Here is a 21,405-nt window from a genome sequence, read left to right as displayed (position 1 = left end):
TCTCGAGTTGATATTACAGTGAAATTAAGAGACAATTGTATGAAAAGTTTATCTTTGACGATAGAAAACATTTAGCTCCCCGACCTCAAGTTAACCACTTCTATATTTACTTTCTCAGTTTCAGAACCATCAATCACTCAACACATTTAAGAATTTACATTTTGGCATTATTAAAAAAAGGGGACTATTGTCAAAGGTTTATTTTTGAAGAAAGTATCAATAAAACTCATCTTACAAAGAATTACGAATATCAGATAACACTTCCATAGTGATATACAAGTCTACGGTCATCGCCACCCACATTAATTACTAACCTCTGACCTTTAACCTTCAGTAATGGTGTCATTAATACAGTAGTGTGGTTTATATATTGTTATCATAAAGACATCCTTGAAAACCTTTGGCCAGTGTCTTATATTGTGGAGATATTGGTAGTGGGAGGTGTGTCAGTATGATACAGTATATGTACTCTTTGTGTACTCGTACATCAGTAAGAGAGATAGAGTAGTTGAGACAGTGAGAAAGAGACAGCAAAAGTGAGACAACATGAGAGAGATAGTACTCACAGTATCTCGAGGAGGGCAAGACCTCTGAAGGCTTGTTCGTCGATACAGGTGATCTGGTTCTCGTCCAACTGCCTGTAACAAAAAACAGTTAATTAGTTACCTGTAAACAGTGATATACATATACAGCATTTCAATTAACAGTACAGTACACTCACGTCTGCATGTCAACAACTTCTATGAACTGGTTACGACGTATCTTATCCATCGAAAGGATTATTTTTCATTATTTCTTTTTAGTTTAATAATTTTATTGGTTAAGCGAAGGTAGAATTTTGCTTAATCTGAGTTCGTTCAGTCAGGTCTTGGCATTTGCGGGGCTGTCACTAAGCACTTGCCTAAGAATCACGATAGGACACACACACACACACACACACACACACACACACACACACACACACACACACACACACACACACACACACACACACACACACACACACACACACACACACACACACACACACACACACACACACACACACACACACACACACACACACACACACACACACACACACACACACACACACACACACACACACACACACACACACACACACACACACACACACACACACACACACACACACACACACACACACACACACACACACACACACACACACACACACACACACACACACACACACACACACACACACACACACACACACACACACACACACACACACACACACACACACACACACACACACACACACACACACACACACACACACACACACACACACACACACACACACACACACACACACACACACACACACACACACACACACACACACACACACACACACACACACACACACACACACACACACACACACACACAGAAATGAGAAAAAACCTAAATAAACTACTTCTCTTGGGACCAAATTATTCTCACCCCTCGCGTATGTATGTATGTATGTATGTATGTATGTAACACTGTATCCTAGTAACACGTAAAACCTCAATCAACTACAACTCTACAGCACATTCACCTACCTAAATTACACACATAAGTTTCAAGCCCCAGATAATATGGACATATACGAAAACTAAAACTCTCATGAACCACACAATCACCTTCTATAAAATTTAACAAATAAACCGAAACTTTACGAAACGTTGTCAAATAAACGTTCAACCAAGCGTAACGTCACGAGAGTAAAAAGACGTACTGCCGTCCTTAATTCACTGTGTAAACAATTATAATGTTTATATTGATGAAGTTTGTTTACATCACTGCCTTGTTCTTATACTCCATCGCCATTGTTTCGTCGAGCCTTGTCGTACACCACGCTAACCTAATCTACTTCTAGTCTAACTTAACTTAACGCCTAACCTAACTTTACCTACAGTACTTCTAATCTAACTTAACGTATCCTATCCTTAATGCAACATAACCTTCCTTTAATTTAGCCTAACATACCCTTAACCTAAGATACTCCAGAGCAAACACACTAACTTCATCCGCGTTTCTAGTATGAAAATCCGGATTTGGCTGTGGATTCTAAAACTAAACTTTACCTCATAGATACACTTAAACATTCACGTATGTAGAAAAAAAAACAAAAAAAAAACACAAGAGGCGTGATAAACACAAGCCCTCCTCCTGTGGTAAAGTACAGTTGGATCCCACAATCTATGCAGACTGGGGCCCCGATGGAGTATTGAACGCTGTTGTGTGGACTCCGATACGCCGTCGATCCTCTACCCGTGGAGGAGGATTGGCAGGGGATCCTGATACGATAGTTTCCGAGGCTTTGCTGGTGGCATCCCAACTCCCACTGTCAGTTTTATTTATCTTCTTCAGCGGAGCTACCCGGGTGACGCTCTCTCTCAACTCAGCCTGGTGATGGTGGTAGGCGGTGGGGGTGGCACTATACGGCACTATACTGCTGGTGGTGACGCTTTAACTTCCTGATCTTCTATAAGTGTGGGTGATTTTTTTTCTTCTGGTTATGACTCTCTCCCTTCCTCGCTCTGGTAACTAGGGAGAAACAGTAGTCGCCGTATGATCGTCTCCGCTCAGGGCAACACCCTCCTCAACACAGGGCAACACCATCCTCAGCTCAGGGCAACACCATCCTCAACTCAGGGCAACAACATTCTCCAGTTTGCCTCAGGGACACGTTACATCACTTCGAAATGGCTTAGACAAAACTTCTTTTTTTGTAGTAAGTAAATTGTGACGAGAAGAGAATTCTTAATGTTTACTGTAGCGTTGAGTAGTTCCTCTACACCAGAAGGAACACGACGGGTTATTGGAGAAGAAAAAAATAAAGTCTAGCATTGGAAACATAAAATGCGGCCTGAATATCAAACAACTGACCCATTCTCATATCTGACAGTCTCCTCTATAGAAAACGGGTAGAAGAGATTGGATGGAGGGGCGACTCTCCTAAATACATTACCCATTCCAGTGATAAAAAAATCTCCAAGAATTCTGTCCTTTCCTCTTATTCATCTGCTATTTTTCTTTATTCTATCTTATAATTATTTATTTATGTTTTTATTTTTCTATTTAGTTATTTATATTTTTAATGAGCAGTTGACAGGTGCATGAAGGTGATTGGCAAACGGCTCCCACGGTCCGGCCAGCCATCCATCAACCACCGACCAGGCAACCTTGTGATTAATTGGCCAGGGGGAGGGGGGGGGTGGTGGGGAGGGGGTAGGATGAGAAGGACGGTGGGGAGGGGGAGAAATGTGGGTAGGGGAGGAAGATGGGGAGGGTAAGGAGAAGAGGTGGATGGAGGAGAGGTGGAGGGGAAAGGTGGATGATGGACAGGGAAGAGGAGGAAGAGAAGGAGTTGAATGGTGGGAGAAGGAAGTGGGGAAGAGAAGGAATAGTGTGATGAAAGAGGAGGAAAAGTGGGGTGGGGAGGAGAGGAGGACGCAAAGGGAAAGTTACAAACACCGGGGGAAGAGGGAGAGGAGGAGGACAGAGAGCGGGGTGAAGAAGACATTCCACCAGATTTTAAACATACAATTATTGTCTTCCTTGTTGTGGCAATATTAGGTTGTCTTTTTAAGCCGAATTAAGTCAACCTAAACCTGTCTTTTATGACCTGAGCTTTTATTTGTTCAACATTCACCACAAATTCTTGAAGTAATTATTATAAACGTTGCATTTTCACATTATTATTATTATTATTATTATTATTATTATTACAAGACTACTATAAATAAACCCTAGGAACATTTCTTTGCATTAAGGCATCATAGAGACGTAAACCTCCCTTCTTAGCCCGTGATTATCAACTTAAGGGGATAAGAGGGCGAGAGGGGGCAGTACAATGGGGCGATAATTAAGTGAATGGAGAGTAGGTTTTAGCAAGACCCCTTCCATTGTGGTGTTGGGGGGAATTATGTTGTGGTGTGGGGCGCCCCTCATGTAGGTTGACAGTGGGTGGGGCAGGAGAGATGCGGAGGGGAAGGGAGGGGAGGAGGGAAGAGAAAGGGATGAATAAGCGTGGGTGGGAAGGTGCTGGTGGGAGAAGAGTGTGGAGAGGGCGGGGAAGGGGGGGATGACGGGTGAGGTCACAGGTCAACGAGGTGATGGTTATGTGACCTGACGTGGCCAAGGGAGGGCAGTGGAGGAGAGAGGAAGTAGGTAAAGGGGAAAAGGGAGGAGTGACGGGGGACGCGGGAGAGGGAGGCGTAGGTAACGAAGGGTGATGTAGTGAACGGAGGAGAAAGGGGAGAGAGGGAGGATAAGAAGGAAAGTGAAGGAGGCAAAAAGAATAAAGAAAAAGAGAGGCAGAAATAAGTAAAGACACTAATGAGGATGGAAATGAAAGACGAGGAGATAAAGAGATGAAGGAAGAGAAGGAGTGTGGGTAAAGGGAATAGAATGAGAGGGTGAGTGGGAGGATGTACAGTCACCCACAAAAGTGCTGTGGCTTCTCCTGTTATTACATGAACCCGAGATTCAGACGAGTGAACCCCAAGAAGTAGACACTGATGAATTGCTCTGTCCATAAATACTTCGGATTCACGAGTCTGAATTTGGGGTTCGTGGTTCAGGAGGTGAGGCGACATGACTTTTGTGGGTGGCTGTACAACAAAGACAGGAAACCGAGAGGGAGGGAGGGGGGCACATCAAGGAGGGAGGGAGGGGGCGCACCAAGGATGGAGGGAGGGAGGGAGGGAGAGAGGAGGGCACACCAGGGAGGGAGCAGCAGAAATATTGGGCTCATCACCACAGATGGGGAAGTATCAGGTGTTTAGTTGTTAGGGTCGTGGCTCACTTAACATGGCGAGATGGTGATATGTACAACACGAGCCGCCTCTCTCTCTCTCTCTCTCTCTCTCTCTCTCTCTCTCTCTCTCTCGCCGTCGCAGGAGGGGGTAAAGAGCCTCCACGTGTCCCGTGATCCGAATAAAATAAACAGTAAGTATTCTGTCCTACTAGATGAAGCGACATCGTCTAAAGAGCCGGATTAAGAGTTCAGTGGAAAAATTAGGAGTAAATTTTCTTGATCACAAAATGAAGAGAGTATGGAGGATGGATCACCTTGTTGGACGGTTGTTATGTCACCGAGAAGACGCCACCTTCCCTAGCTTACAGTGCTAAGTTACTATTGCTGCTGACTAGAACGAAATGAATAAGACTGTGAAGCTTGAACACTGTAATTCATTCTACCCTCGAGTTCGGCAGAGGTCAAACTTACGTAATGAGTTAACTATATCCAGATACGGACAAATCACTTACAGCTCTAAAATCACGCGACCCCGGTGACGTCAACAACATACACAAAAGGTCCTCAGTGTCGTAATCCTTTCTGGACACACTTCTTATAACTCATAAACAGCCCACCACAGCTCCCACCACAGCGCCCACCACAGCTTATATAAACCCGCGGACAACAGTGTACAGCGCCATCATCAAACAACCATTGTCTTAAAAAATAAAAGAACAGGTTTTCTTCAGCCCTTAAAAAAAAAAGACAGAAGGAAGGATATTCTTTTTTTTTTTAGTTGAACCACAAAAACTTTCCCGAGTGAGAAGAAGTGACAGAGGCGAATTCTGGGGCGGAGGATCGACAATGTTAATGTTCACTGAGTCAGCAGCTGCTTCTCTGGTCCGCCTACTGCTGCTGCGGCTGCTGTTATTGGATGGCCTTGTTGGTGCTGTTCTTCCGTCTAAAGCTATTGCTGTTATCCCTGGTACTGTCTTTGGCTGGATGAATGGATACCAGGTCGGACGGATAGACGGACAGACGGACGTAAACTAGTCCCCTATCCGTCGCCGGTGGTCAGAGAGAAAAAAGAAACAAATCTACTGAAGAGAAATATATCATAGGCGTGAAAATGATGACGATAATATTTCTTTGTGGATAAGAATTTTCTTCCCCAACTTTGTGTCGAGGTTGTTAGTGACCAAAGTTCGACCTGAGGCGACTTTGTAAACTTGGTTTCCCCCCTTAGTCCCCTTAACTTATAGTCCCCTCACGTATACAGTCCCTCTCATATACAGTCCCCTCACATAAACAGTCCCCTCACACAACCAGTCCCCTCACATACACAGTCCCCACAAGTAAACTTTTACAGCAATATAGTCAAGGTGTGGTTGTGTGTGGTGACAGTGATAGTGGTTGTGGGTAGTAGTAGATTGTGGAGAGAGAGAGAGAGAGAGAGAGAGAGAGAGAGAGAGAGAGAGAGAGATATTGCAGAATATTGACAGCTGAAGAGATATTGTGTTTCTGACAGACAGACTCAATAGAGACGCAGAAGGAAAGAATGAGGATTAAAGCAGAAGAAGAAGAAGAAGAAGAAGAAGAAGAAGAAGATAAAAAGAAGAAGACGAAGAAGATAAGAAGAAGATAAGAAGAAGAAGAAGAAGTCGACAAAAACGAAGAAAGAGAAGATAATTAGAAAAGAACCAAGACTTATAAAAGAGAAACTACACAGAAATACACAATATCTCTCTCTATACCAGACTACAACTCCTGATAACCTAACCTAACCTAACCTAACCTAACCTAACCTAACCTAACCTAACCTAACCTCTACATCACGTGAAAATAAACATTTCTTGTATAAAATTCTTCTATAGTTTTAACAATATATATATTTTTCTCAATATTTTTTTCTTTTTTTTCTTGCATTTATGTTATTTTTACTCTCTCTCTCTCTCTCTCTCTCTCTCTCTCTCTCTCTCTCTCTCTCTATTCCTCCCTCCCCCTTCCTTCCCTCCCTCTATCTATCTATCTATCTAACACACGCTTCCTCAACCCCTCCCCCCTCTATTCATCACACTTTATATCAACTCCTTACGTATAGAAGAATGGGATAAAAGAAGAAGAAACAGATAAAAGAGAATGAAACACTGGAGACAAGAGATAGAGAGGAGAACAAGTTATTTACATACATATTGCACAATGCCGGACCAATAACGCGTCTATGATGAGGGAAGACCTGCAAGGATTAGAGGAAGAGGAGAGATGATGATGATGATGATGATGATGATGATGATGATGATGATGATGATGATGATGAGGAGGAGGAGAGGAAAATGAAAAGAATAAATAAGACGAGAGAGGAAAAATCAAACCAGAAACAGAATAATGAAGGAAAACCATAAGGATAAGAATAAGGAGATAAGAGAAAACCCAAATAAAAGCCATAAAAAACAAAAACAAAACTTAAACCAAATGAAAAGAAACGAATTAAAAAAAAACACAATAAAAGAGGAAATTCACAATGGTAAGAAGTATAAAACAGATAAAAATGGTGCAAATATATACATGATGATAAAGATGATGGGAAAGGAAGAGAAATACTGGATGAAAGGAGATTAATAAACCAGGCGAGCACTTACAAATATCTCAGTTGGGAGAGGCCCTTCAACATTTTCTTGGCGATAATTTTCAGTTGGTTACGATTCAGCTCCCTGCAAGAAGAAGAATGAGAAGAAATGTGTTAGATCTTTTGTGAGGAGATGTGGTTAAAAATTCTCTCTCTCTCTCTCTCTCTCTCTCTCTCTCTCTCTCTCTCTCTCTCTCTCTCTCCCCAGCTCCCCGCAAGAATAGGGTAGATACCATATACCTTGAAGGGCCACTCCATAAGAAAATGACTACTCTTTTGTGACTCCGTGACTCCCGGTGATTCTAAATAAGACAATAAAGAACAACAACCTTTCATGCTCAAACCTATGCCAAAATAACCCACGAAACATACATTGAGATACAAGACCTCTTAAATATTCTGCCTTTTATCATAATTAAAAAAACAACCAAATAAATCATATTAATAAATCATAGTATTTATTTGTTTTCTTCATATAAAAGTTTTCAGTAATTTAGTGAAGTTAGACCTTTACGAACAATCAAATGCATGTGTGTGTGTGTGTGTGTGTGTGTGTGTGTGTGTGTGTGTGTGTGTGTGTGTGTGTGTGTGTGTAGATACGAGTACAGGGTGATCAAAAAGAATACCCTGTTTATCAGTGATTATATATTGAAATCTCGTCATTCTGATTCGATGACCCGTGACCATGGCGCATTTGGGGCTCTGATAGCTTAAGTGTGTGAGGGTGAATATACTGTATACGAATAATAATAATAATAATGTAAAATTGTATAGTTTATTATCTTTAAAGTTGTAATAAATTGTTATATTCGTATATGAATGTACGCCGAATAAATTTGTTGAGAATTTTTTTTCTTAACCTGTAGCAAAATTGAAGTAATATTGACCCGGCTCGTTAAATGCTGTGGGACTCGAATGTAAATTGTCGACCAAGACTTTCCTCCTGTCTGGAATTTTTTCTCTTTTGAGTGAGTATTTTTTTTGTGTCTTTTTTGCTCAAGGGCTTTACGCTAAGACTGTGGCACAACTTTATTTATTTTCTAGTTTTTATTTATTAATTTTTCTTTCTCTCTCTCCCTCTTTCACTTTCTCAATCTTCCTATATCTCTTGTTTTCAGTTTCTACCTCTCTCTCTCTCTCTCTCTCTCTCTCTCTCTCTCTCTCTCTCTCTCTCTCTCTCTCTTTCACTTATAAGTTTAGGTCGAGATTTTCCTTTATTTTCAAAAGAGAACAATAAGAAGAAATGTCTCAGCAAAGGAAGAAAATATGTGAGAGAATTATTGAATAAAGAATGAAGAAAAAACTACAGAAACAAAGATACGATGGTGTTGATAGTGGTGGTGGTAGTAATAGTAGATGTTGTGGTGGTTGTAGTACTGGTGGTAGTAAGTCATAGTAGTAGAGGCGGTGGTTGTCGGGGTGGCAATAATAGTTTTAGTATTGGTGACTGTAGTAGTGGTGATGGTGGTCAGTGTTAGTAGTGGTGATGAAGACGTATTACCAGTTGTTATTGTCGTGCTGAATGAGTGGCACATCAAAAACACACAAAAATAACCAGAAAAACTCAGACACAAACGTAAGAAACATAAAATTTATAAAACACACAAAACACAACACAAAAACACAAAGGAAAAACACCAAGACATACAACACTTTGACCTTCTCCATCATCAGGCAATACAAAAGGCGAAATATCTCCAACATAATTACTAATACCGAAGCCCAAGTTAGCACTATCAGTTAAGTTGGACTAATTAATTACGCATGGAGGTAATTTGTCTTCATAATTACCTGGACACGTTAATATATATTGAAGGAACAAGTGAAGTTAAAAGATTTATTAAAGCACAGTTAAATAAGGTGTATAAATCCCGTAGGTTCCATAATCCCAGAGGTTTCATGATCTCGTAGGCTCCACTCGGCTCACCGGTCACGCACCAACACACGTTATCATCAGCTCAGTGTTGTATAACTCTGAGACCCTCGCCTCCCGCATCAGTTTCAAGACCCGCACGAAGACCGCACCACCTGGTTGTCCCCCCCTCCCCCCAGAGACCGCAGGCGACGTTGGGGAGGCTGCGGGCGGTGCTGGGTGACCAGAGGGGGGCGGGGACTGTGGTTAGCGGTGTGGTCGGCGGTTTTATGTCAGTTGTAGGGGAGACTTGTCAGGGGGTGAGGAACGTGTGTTAGAGTGTGTCAGGGAGTGAGGAACGTGTGTTAGAGTGTGTGAGGGGGTGAGGAACGTGTGTTAGAGTGTGCCAGGGGGTGAGGAACGTGTGTCAGGGGTGAGGAACGTGTGTTGGAGTGTGTCAGGGGTGAGAACGTGTGTTGGAGTGTGTCAGGGGTGAGAACGTGTGTTTGAGTGTGGGGGGTGAGGACAGATCTTGGAGTGTCAGGGGGTGAAGAACGTGTGTTGGAGTGTGTCAGGGGTGAGGACGTGTGTTGGGTGTGGCTTGGGGTGATGAGGGTGTGTTGGGAGTGTGTCAGGGGTGAAGAACGTGTGTTTGAGTGTGTCAGGGGTGAGGAACGTGTGTCAGGGGTGATGGACGTGTGTTGGAGTGTGTGTCAGGGGTGGAACGTGTGTTGGAGTGTGTCAGGGGTGATGAACGTGTGTTGGAGTGTGTCAGGGGGTGAAGAACGTGTGTTTGAGTGTGTCAGGGGGTGAGGAACGTGTGTCAGGGGGTGATGAACGTGTGTTGGAGTGTGTCAAGGGGTGATGAACGTGTGTTGGAGTGTGTCAGGGGGTGAGGAACGTGTGTTGGGAGTGTGTCTCAATCGAGTCAACACAACGACAAAAAACGTGGCCATATTTTCTCTTAACGACGACAATATTTATTTACCTGTCTCTTCCACTGATAGACTGGTGGCACCTGGCGGGTTCAGCAGCCCAGGTGATCACTGTCTCCCCCCCTCCCCCGTCTACCTGTGTGTCCCTCAAGGCAGATCAAAGATAATTTTTTGCCTTAGTTACGTGAGCATGATGTCTACTCACTCTCTGATGTCTGACCAATCTACTTTCTGATCCTCTCAAGATACTCATGAGTCAGTCAAGGTCACGAGGCAGTGCAGGTCAACATCTATGTATAGACTCTGGTGTCAGGTATATCAGAGGTAAGAGTTACGAAAAGTTTCTTTATTAATTCAGTATTTTTCAGCCAGTTGAGGTGTTAAGATAAACTGGTATGTGCGTTTATGGTTATCTAAGTGATACCAGCTATGAGAGAGTACCAAGAGGACGCTAGGCAACCTCCTCAGACATGATTTTTCACCGCCGGGACTAGACAGTACAACACCCCACGACGCACATGCTGGGTGTACCACCTCATAAGGTCAAACCCCAGACGAACTGGTTTGGTCCCTGTACGTCACGCCTTCCTGTGTCAACCTACGAACTTATTCAACACGGACACATGTACCGTCCTTTGTTCCACACGCGGGCAAAAATTCTGGCACAAATTTCCTCTGATCTTTTTTCCCTCCCTTAGCCAACGACCTCATCCAAAACGGACATGAACCGCCTTGTTCTCTCTTAAGCTTGTACGTTTCCTCACTATCACTCGTACTTTTCGTCTTTCGTCCCTTCCCCTTCAACTTTCCCGTAACTTAACAAAACAAAGGTAACTGTTTGCAATATTGTGTTGAAGTTATTGTATTTTTCTTCTGTCTATAAATAACGCCCATGAAATATTTGTAATTCATATTTAATAATTTATTAATGATATAAAAATGTCTATCATGATGAGACGTACGTGAGTGTGTGTGTCCACCATTATGGTCCAAGCCAATGTGGCCAGGAGGTAGACTAGGGCCACTCCAGCGTCTCACTGGCCACACTCACCCCCTCTCACACAACGCACAGCCGTCACCAGCCGGTTCCTCCACCACCCGGACCTTCATTGACTCATTATTTCACAGAAAACGAGGTGCCGGACACCCTCTGTATAGGGATTAAATCCATATATCCGGGGTAGAGGGAGCAAAAACGTGCTGTCCCACAAACGTTCAATAACTTCTAATGTCACGCATAAAAGGTTGGGAGGTTAGGCCTTAGTGATGGACACATTTAGAGGGGTGTGTCACTAAGGGGGCCCATTTCTCCCCTTTGGAGTAATCCCCTAGTATGAAGTCTCCTCACGCTAGAGGGAGGATTACACCGTCACGTATTAGGTCTAACGTCCGGGATTTACGAGACGTGAATAATCACTCAGACGGATTTGCCTGAAAGGGATTTATGAGGTGTCATAATACCCTGAAAATAAATTGCTGGATAATATTTTCATCTCTTATTTTTGTTTACCTTTATGAGGTAAAACTGTATATTATACCTGTTTAAGGACGTTTACTATTACAGAACATCATACTCACAGTGCACTCATACCAAGAGCAGTAAATCACAGTGGGCACTAAGATTCACTCGGTATATTGCGTACGTATGTTGAGAATATGAACAAGAATGTCTGATTATTTCTATTTGTGTTGGTACTTTCTTGTCGCCAACTACTATGTCTTGCACACTCTCACATGAATTCCTCTAATTTCTTTGAGAGTGAATCCTGAGTGTCCCTATCCGAAGTGGAGACAGGCAGACAGACAAGACTGATCTTAACCTAACTCCTTGCGTGGCTGGAGGCTTCCCAATATGATTTTCATCTACTGTATAATATATCTTCATCATCATCCATTTCCGCGTCATCATCGTCACCATCATCAGTTCACACTTCCCTCATACCTTCCTACCATCCTCTATCCACATTCTTCCCTGTCCACTTAACACCTCCAAACATCGAACGAGTAGCCGGTGTGTGGGTATTTTCTTATCTCGCGGGATCCACCACTTGCTGCTTGGGAAGACCGGCCACCTTGACTGAGGAGGAGGCATCATCACCAGGACTTAGATAAACACCTCTTCGTCTCCGTCATTTTATTGGCTGACGTTAAGGCATGAGCTATTACTGGAACGTCTGGCTATCAATCGGATGAAGACAAGAGGAAGTTTACTGAAAAGCTTTGGGTATATTCATCGCTATTTAATGTATATATTTATACTATATCTGTCTTTTATATTGATGTATCTATCTTCTTTTCATCCAACGCATCTCGTTGTATCTCGTCGTGTCTCGTCATATCTCGCCGTGATAATTAAGAGACAGTTTATATTCCCGTGTTTGTCGTCTTGCTGTTTCATTCAACAACAGCGACGAGGAGCCTTAAGAACGAACGAGCTGGTCAGGGCATCGCTCCCACTCCCTCGTCACGCGGGTTGTAGTCGTTAGTGTCGTCGTAATGGTCGTCCAAGGGGGGCACATCGCCACCCATAAAACATAAGGGGCAAGCGAGGTGGGATTCCATAGGGATCCCCACGACTCGGCCAATTCGAGGGCGGGGAGAGAGATAGAGGGGGGGGGGCGAATGAGAGGAGGTAGATGATAAAAGGAAAGTGTGAAAGAGGGAAGGGACAGTGAAAAGGGAGGAGGGGGGAGGAGGAGGAGAAGGGAAGAGGGGGAAGATGAAGTAGAGGAAAGAGGAAGGAGAGCAAGAGAAGGACGAAGCGAAGGTGAATAAGGATGAGAGGAGAAGAGGAGACGGATAAAAAGAAGGAAGTGGGGAACAAGAAGGAGGAAGTGAAAGAGGGTGTAAGTCTTGGAGAGAAGGGGGCAAGGTTGTGAGAACAGATGAGAGAAGAGGAAATATATAACCTTAGTGAGGAGATAGATAAAAGGGGAGAAAGAAGGTGGAAAGAAGGGAGAGAGGATATGGGAGGAGGAGGAGGAGGAGGAGGTGATACGTTCTTGTCCATTATTTAGCGAGAGGCAATACATCCCAGGACCTGTTGCTTGGTTTTTTAACTCTCTCAAGATTTCTCACTCACCCCTCTTCCTCCTTCTCTTCTACTCACTGTTCTCCTCCCTCTCATGTCTCCTCCTTTCTCTTTCATCTATAATATCCTTACTTCTCCTATCTCATCTTCTTCTTTCTCTTCTCCTTTCTTCTACAACCTCTCCCCTCCCTCTCCCCCTTCCTCTCTCTCTCTCCTTCCATCACGTTCTGTCTCTCCCTCGACGCCGATATGAAAATTCCTCACGTGATCTACTGTTTTGGGATAATATGAGAGGACTTTATGGCATGACACGGGCTTGTAGTGACTATCTATATATTAACACCATCTCTCTAGGTATATTGACGTGTCTATCATCGTATATCAAGATAATGGGGAGAAATGTTTCGATGTTACGATATACGCGGTGTTGCAGTGTCCATACATGAGTACTTTTGTTTTAATATATTGATGCATGTATATTTTTTATCATGTTTTGGGATGCCGGGTACTTTTTTTTTTTTTAGGTTTAATGTGGGTTTTAGTGTTTATTAAAGGTATGTCTAAGGAAGGGAGTCTATTGTCTGGTCTTATAAATAATGGCACTATTATTTTACAGTATATTTTCGTCGTGTTTGCTATTATTAATTCTGTGGTTTATTTTTTATTTATTTTTGTGATTTTTTTTTATCAATAGGGCCCATGCAAGTACACCCACCCACACATTTCCCCTCCCGCACACACACACACACACACACACACACACACACACACACACACACACACACACACACACACACACACACACACACACCTCCATCTAAAATTAAATAAAAAATAAACAGAAACGCAGGGAGGACATCACAGTGAACGTCCCCCGGAATCGACATAATTTTTCACCGGGTCGTCCCCAAAATCTCTTCCCGCTAACTATAATGGAGTTCTGTTTCACGGTCGTCACTCCCTTCGCCTCTGGTAAACCAAGTGAGTTACCGTCTGGCTGCTAGGAGCTCATCCTTCTGTGAGTTACCGAGTCCTGTTACTCATCCTGTCAAGAGAGAGAGAGAGAGAGAGAGAGAGAGAGAGAGAGAGAGAGAGACGCATACACAACAAACGTAAAGACAAATTTTCTGCTATTATGATCTAGGTAAAATTCGCCTCTTACCCCCTACTGTCCGCCCCTCCACTGTGTCCGTCCATTCGTCTGTCCAGAGGTGACCCCCCTGGAGGACGACCTCACACTAACAACCTCACGCACTGTCAACACTGCCTGTCTCCCTTAATTGGCTCCTCTTGTGACCTGTCGCCCCTCGCCGCCTCCACACAACTGTATCGAATTTTTCCTGCACTCGGCAAACCATTTTATGACACTCACATACAACATTTCTTTCCAGTTAGGTTAGGTTAGGTTAGGTTACCATCTGAGATCAACAATGGTGTGGTATATTCTATCGGATTGCTCTTAAATTTGTAAAAAATTATATACAATTACTGAATCACTTGAAGATTAGTCACCCCAGCTTATTTCATCTGATGATTAAACACTAACGCTAACCTAACCCAATTTAATATGACATAATCTAACCTAACTTAACCCTCCCAAGTAGTGTTAGGGTGGTAAATCATAAGGTAAAATAAGCTTGGGGCTAATCTTCAGGTGATCCCAACAGTCTACAGTACACAGGACATTACAGTACACTTTATATATAAATGTATAATATTTTTCCATGTTGTTAATTCACTTTTTATTAGTACAAGAAGGTTTTTTCCCAGCTCGTAAGGACCCGATCTATACATAAATATATTTCTTTCTTTTTATATATTTTTTTCCCGTCAGAGGCGTGTTTTTATTTCCCCAGCGGCTGTCAGTTTTATGACTTATGTTCATAGGTCCACCGTCACACACCTTCCTGGCAACAGATGTGACAGGTGTTGACAGATGAGTCACATGTGTGTGTGTGTGTGTGTGTGTGTATGTACAATTTCACAGTGGTCTCTCTCCTTCAACAAAAACAATGCCACTATATTCAAGGCACATCACAAGCAACCTCACAGGCAACACCACAAGCAACACCACAAGCAACACCACAAGCAACACCTCACCTATGAACAACCAAAGTGAATAATAAAACAAAACAAAATCGACAACTCTGACTCAAGGTTAAAGATACACACACACACACACACACATACATGGCGGCCATAGTTCACACACACACATACAGTGATTCACCATATCTGTATAAAAAGAGTGAGATTAAGAAGTTATTTATATACCATGTAAATATCTCCTGAACCTTAACTACTTCCATAGACGGAGAGGTAATGAGGAGAGAGAGAATGGAACGACGTGTGTCCAAGGAGTGTACACCAAGCTGGATTTGTTTACTCGATAAGTTCACCCGTCAGGACATTGTTTACCAAGAGGAGTAACTCTGCCACATTATCGTCTAACGCGTCTCTCGGGACTGGTTGTGTTGTCGCTAGATGGCTCTTCTCTATCATCCTAAATGCGATCAACGTATCTTAAGGTTTGTTTAAACGTTTTTCTTGAGTCTGTGAACCTACCGCAGCGTACTGGGTTTTCAAGTGTTCCCCGTTCTTGATGGGATCAGGTCAAGGGTTCGATGTTGCCACAGTGCTCTGTGTGTGTGTGTACAGGAGGACGTAAATAGTATACCTGTGGAACTAAAAGTCAGTGTCTTTATAACCTGTAAAGCGACGCAAGAACACTGTTTAGGAGTCATCTTGTGGGTTCGTGTCTACGTTTCACCAGAAGATTGGCCCCCCAGCTTAATTCACTTGAAGATTTAGCAACCACCCGAACACTATCTAGGGGGTTAGGTTAAGTTAGGTTAGGTTAGGTTAGATTCAAGGCAGTTAAAGTTCAGTTAAAATAGGCTGAGGGGGCGTTAATCTTTAGGTGATCCTTGCTGCTTTGATCCCGTTAACTAGAGTCTTCTTAAACCGCCTAAATCAATAATCTCTCTCGTATATTTTTAACAATTCACAGTAGGAAATAAGAAGGTTCATCAAGAATAAAAATGATTTCCCTCTTATGTACAAAGGTTATCAGGGTGGTAAGTGGCGTGATATTACCCCCTCTGTATTTCCTCATTAGCGAGGATGGCCGACCATTAGACACCCTGGCGAGAAGACACCCACAGTACCCGCCCGACGAGGACCTCCAACACTCACCCACCCCCACCCCCCCCAGGCGAGTGTTGGCCCCGGGAGGTGAACTATTATACTCACACGTGTAATAATGGTTATCTAGATCTTGGCTTCAGTTAGTTATTGTAAATTACACGATAAACACCCCCGCATTACGATTCCCCGCATTACGATTCCCCGCATTACGATCCCCCGCATTACGATCCTCGGACTTATCGTAGTTATAACCTCAAATTTTCATGACATTAATTACTATTTACACTAGTGAGTATTATCCACAGCCTCGACCCAATCAATGCGTCCTGGGGTCATTCAAACCGAAGGATGGGGAAGGAGACCGAGTGAACCAGTATGAGGCTAAAGAAGACCGAGGAATCACCAGCTTAAACTAAGATCAATTCACACACCTCATCCTCGTCGTCGACTCGGCTATTCTCTACATCTAACTTAAACTATTTTTTTTCTCCGGAAGACGAATATAAAACTTTTCGGCAGTACCCAAGAGACAGACAGACCGACAGACCGACAGACAGACAGACAGACAGACAGAGAAACAGACAGACAGACAGACCAGACTCACTCAAGGGAGATACAAACCAAACATTCTCTTCAACCAATCATATTTATCGAGTTTCTCATCATACTGGCTTATACACACTGAGGAAATGAAAACAATCAAATCATCTGAAGATTAAACACCCCAGAGTATTTCGCCTTATGATTAAACACCCTAACCTAACCTAACCTAACCTAACCTAACCTAACCTAACCTAAGAGATACTACCAACCATAACAGGAAATAAATCTGACGTCTGGTAAGGGCCACAGGAAGCGTATTATCACTCAGTATTACGCCACGTACCGGGTGTGTGTGTGTGTGTGTCCCTAATCGTGTGGGTGCCGGAAATACGGGCGGTACCAGTCAACACCCGGGCGTTTGAGTGGGCGGCCCCTGTTCCCCATCTCCTATCGTACGCTTTCAGTCCATCTACAGTTCTATTATATTCCTCCATCTTAAATAATTGGATTTTTTTATAATGTGTAACTTATTTGAGATTTCGGACACCAAAATATATCTCGCGATGAGAGGAGAGAGAGAATTAGAAACGCGTGGACAGATGGGGACAGGAGAGGGCGGGGGGCAGGCTAGCAGAGGATACCCCGTGTGTGTGAGAGAGAGAGAGAGAGAGAGAGAGAGAGAGAGAGAGACGGGTGGCAGCTAGAGATGGCGGAGGCACGTGGCACTCGAGGGCTTGGAGGGACAGCAGGGTATGGAGGGCGGCTGTGGGCACTTGTACTATCTCCACCTAGGGCCACCTGGCCACTCTCCGTACACCACACCCCTCAATAGCCACGCCTTGTTTACCCACGACCTCTCCTACCAACTTCATCCTGCTCTAACATGAAGAGACTTACTCATCTGTTACTCACCAGAGAAAACTATATCACACTAGACAAATGACCAAAATGTAACCCGGATCATGTGACTACAAGCGTTTCCGTCGAGTCTTCGGATGTGGTAATGGGAAGTCAGGTTGGTCGATAATTAATAGATTCGGAATCGGCATGCTCAGCAGTACCTATAGAGAGATTTTGAATAAAATCGCATATAGAGCGCTTTGTCTCGACCCTGAAAAAATCTGTAAGGGGAGGGAAGGGACCTTTACGCGTTTTTTCACCCAAATATGATTTTCTTTCAGATTTGAAATTTGGTGGGATTAATTTCAGTAATTAAGTACATCCAGAAGAACATAAAAACACCAACCAATCACCTTGGAAACCAATAGTTGGCGAGTACAGTAATTAGCATTAAGAAAAATGTCATTAAAATATTTCAAGCGTCATTTCGACCACTAATTATTCCGCAATCGAACTGTTGATAATAGATTCGGAATCGGCACGCTCAGGAGTACCCATACTTGAGGTATCTTCCACCTTGGGCATCTGGCACCCTTCTCTCCGCGAGTACCACAAGCAGGCACCGCAACGTCATAAAAAACAAGGCACTCGTCTTCGATAACCTTCTGGGAAATGTGGATGCCATTCTTGTTCTTAAGACCCGGAAACTACAGGGGGTCGCCGTTCTTGGTCGAAACGGGAGGGCTCAGAGATTTACACATGTTGTTGATGAGGTTAGAATGAAGGTGTGAAAGGAAGGAGCTGGCATGACCGTGGATGGAGGGAAAAAGTGGAAGCGAGATTAATGTAAGAAACGAGAGAAAACGATATTAGAGGATAAGAGGGAACAAAGGAGCTAAAATGGGAAAGAGAGAAGGAAATTAACAAAAACAATTGAGCAAGAGAATGAAAAGAGGAGCAGGAGAAAACGTCAATATGGTGTAAGAATGTGAAAAATAGCCAAAACAGGGATGAAGTTCGTGTCGGCCGAGGATGAGAGTAGAAGAATGTTAAGATTAGTTGGGGAGGATGGGGATGGAAGAGCTTAATGACGGACTTAAGGTGGAAATGCCTTGTGGATGTCAGAACTGATACACAAGAGTTTAAGTAAGACGACTTAACCTCTTGAGTGCGAGGACTTAACCCCTTTGTGTACAAAGAATTAACCCCTTGAGTACAAAGAGTTAAGCCCTTGAGTACAAAGTTAATCCATTAAGTATAAAAACTTAACCATTTGCGTAAAAAAAAAAACTTGTGAAATGAATATCCCACTGAAGAATATAGTCATCGTATTCAGAGGATTAAAACATCATACACAAAAAATTAATCTTTTGTAATCAAAGGGCAAAGTCATCGTCCTCATTGGTTGCCATCGTACTTAAGGGTTAAGTCATCGTACTCATGGGGTTAAAGTTATCATACACAATGAGTTTAGACATCATATTTCTGAGGTTAAGTCACTATACTCAAGGGGTTAAGTCATCGTACTCAAGGGGTTAAGTTATCGTATTAAAGTGGTCAAATCATCGACTTGACAAGGATTCGCCAGACTGGAGAAGTTCTACAGTCTCCTGCACCGCTGAACACCAGACAGACATCACCCATACCACGCCCAAGGCACGCGCACTCCTTCACCCGTGCCTGCTAGCCCACCATATCCACCCTGACGAGCAGGGAAAGGAGGAGGGGAGAGAGGGTCAGCCGCCACAATAAATGTTAGTCCCTTTCAGTAAATATTTACTTCTTGCGGCACGTCTGACTTCCCCCTCAAGACCCACACGCCCCACCCGACACCCCAATCTTGCGGCTCCTCATAGGCGTCCCATGAACCGTGTCCCATAAACCGTATCCCATGAACCGTGTCCCATGAACCGTGTCCCGCCAACAGCATCCCATCAACAGTGTTTTGAAGGTGATTCGCCTTGTGGCAGCATTTGTTTCGTAAGCCCACGACCGTAAAATAACGTTTAATAAGACTCGGGAGAAATATATTTGTATACCACAAGATACACGGGGCCAAAGCTTTGTTTATATCCCTGAGAGATTAAATATGTTGGGGAACTCTTAGGAAAAAGTTTGTATGAACGGCCAATAGTGGACAGTTGAGAGGTTAAAGTAAAACATTTCTGAACTCTGCGCCCTCATAAAAGAACGGACGAGATAAATGAAAAAGGTCCCACCTAAGCTTGATGAGGTGTTGACGCGTGCAATAAGGAACAATGGTAAGCTTCCAAATGCCCGAGAACTTCATAAAACCCTCGACAAGACGTTTAAAATACATAAAGTAAAGACATTTTGTAAGATAGGGTTGAAGCTTATCAGACATAAGAAAACATCTTGATAAGAATGTCTTAGGAAAGTCGGGGTGTTTGAGTAAATCAGAAGAAAAGACGGAGAAAGAGGAAGGGTGACTAAAGGAATCTGTTGATAACGGAGAACAGGAAAAAGTAATAGTAGATAATAAGAAAGACATGAAGGATAAAACAAAGGAGATGGTACAGGTCAACAGAAATTATTGATTGAACTGAGAAAGGTTCGCGTAAATTGAAGCTTGTGTATAAAATAAGGTTCCCAAAATGTAGCAGAAGCCAAGTGATGGGGGTAATGGCTCCGAGTGGTAGTTATAACATTATTTAATTTATTTTATTTTATTTACAATCCATATAAATATCTATGTCTGTATTCTTGGTACAGCAAAAACTCACTTTAACTGACATCAGTCAAACGGGTATCGTCTGTTATATGGAGGTTTCACATCTAACAAACCTTGATATAACGGACTACACTCTCCAACATGGTCAGATTGAGGTACATACACATACTTGTCCAGCCTCTTCCTCTTCCAACTGGTACAATCAGTGTGTGTGTGTGTGTGTGTGTGTGTGTGTGTGTGTGTGTGTGTGTGTGTGTGTGTGTCTTTGCTGTACACGAGGTGCACCGTGAGGGCCAGGATGTTCACATGACTCACTAAATTCTTCAGGGGCGGACGATCAACTTCCATGGAGGATGTGTTTACTCTTGTTTGTGTTATATAATACCTTGTTTACCTTTTTATGTTAGTGTATTATTTGAACTTGTTAATGTTCGCGTTACATAAGCCAGGCATCATCGGACGTCAGTTGGTCTCGGATAATAATCTCTCCCACAGATCAACAAACACCTGAGTCGTGAGGGAGGATGCGTAGGTGTTGACATACCACCGTCAGGAGTCACGCATATTCTGTACGTCACGTAACCTGACCTTACCTCACCTCACTTAACCCTAAATCACCTTCCCTCACCTAAACTAACCTAACTTCACTTGACCCCACTTCACCTCACCTAACTTAACGTATTAGTCGAGTCACAGGTGAATTTTTATATTATTTCATGTCATTGTTTTAATACTTTAGTTTATTGCAGCCTTCCTACTTCTCTAGTTACGAGGAAAATTCACTAATACAACGTAGATGAGGTTAATTAATATTTCTTTAGCGTAGATCTAAATAGTTAGTTTCCACAAAAATAAGAGATAAAACAAATAACTACGAGTATCAGTTTAGTGTCTCAAGTTACCGTAGAGTGTTAGTTTCCAAGTGGCCGAGTAAGACAATATTAACGGCAGGTAAAAATAACTATAGTTTTAGTACGAGT

The 21,405-nt window shown here is 43.0% G+C and overlaps 1 protein-coding gene across 4 annotated transcripts in view; it reads right to left on the bottom strand.

Moving 5' to 3' along the window:
* LOC121865336 (protein slit-like) overlaps positions 1-21,405 on the bottom strand; it is a 212,428-nt gene that overhangs the window by 69,121 nt on the left and 121,902 nt on the right. For all 4 annotated transcript variants that reach the window (XM_042364673.1, XM_042364676.1, XM_042364674.1 and 1 more), the window contains exons 4-5: positions 7,399-7,470; positions 567-638 (exon numbers count right to left, since the gene is read on the bottom strand). In XM_042364673.1, the coding sequence (XP_042220607.1) occupies positions 567-638; positions 7,399-7,430 (104 nt within the window). In that variant the 5' untranslated portion in view covers positions 7,431-7,470. The remainder of the gene's footprint in view (positions 1-566; positions 639-7,398; positions 7,471-21,405) is intronic.

This window comes from Homarus americanus, unplaced genomic scaffold (assembly GCF_018991925.1).
Source record: "Homarus americanus isolate GMGI-L3 unplaced genomic scaffold, GMGI_Hamer_2.0 scaffold39392, whole genome shotgun sequence".
Taxonomy (NCBI): Eukaryota; Metazoa; Arthropoda; class Malacostraca; order Decapoda; family Nephropidae; genus Homarus; species Homarus americanus.
This window is presented reverse-complemented; position numbering and strand designations above follow the sequence as displayed.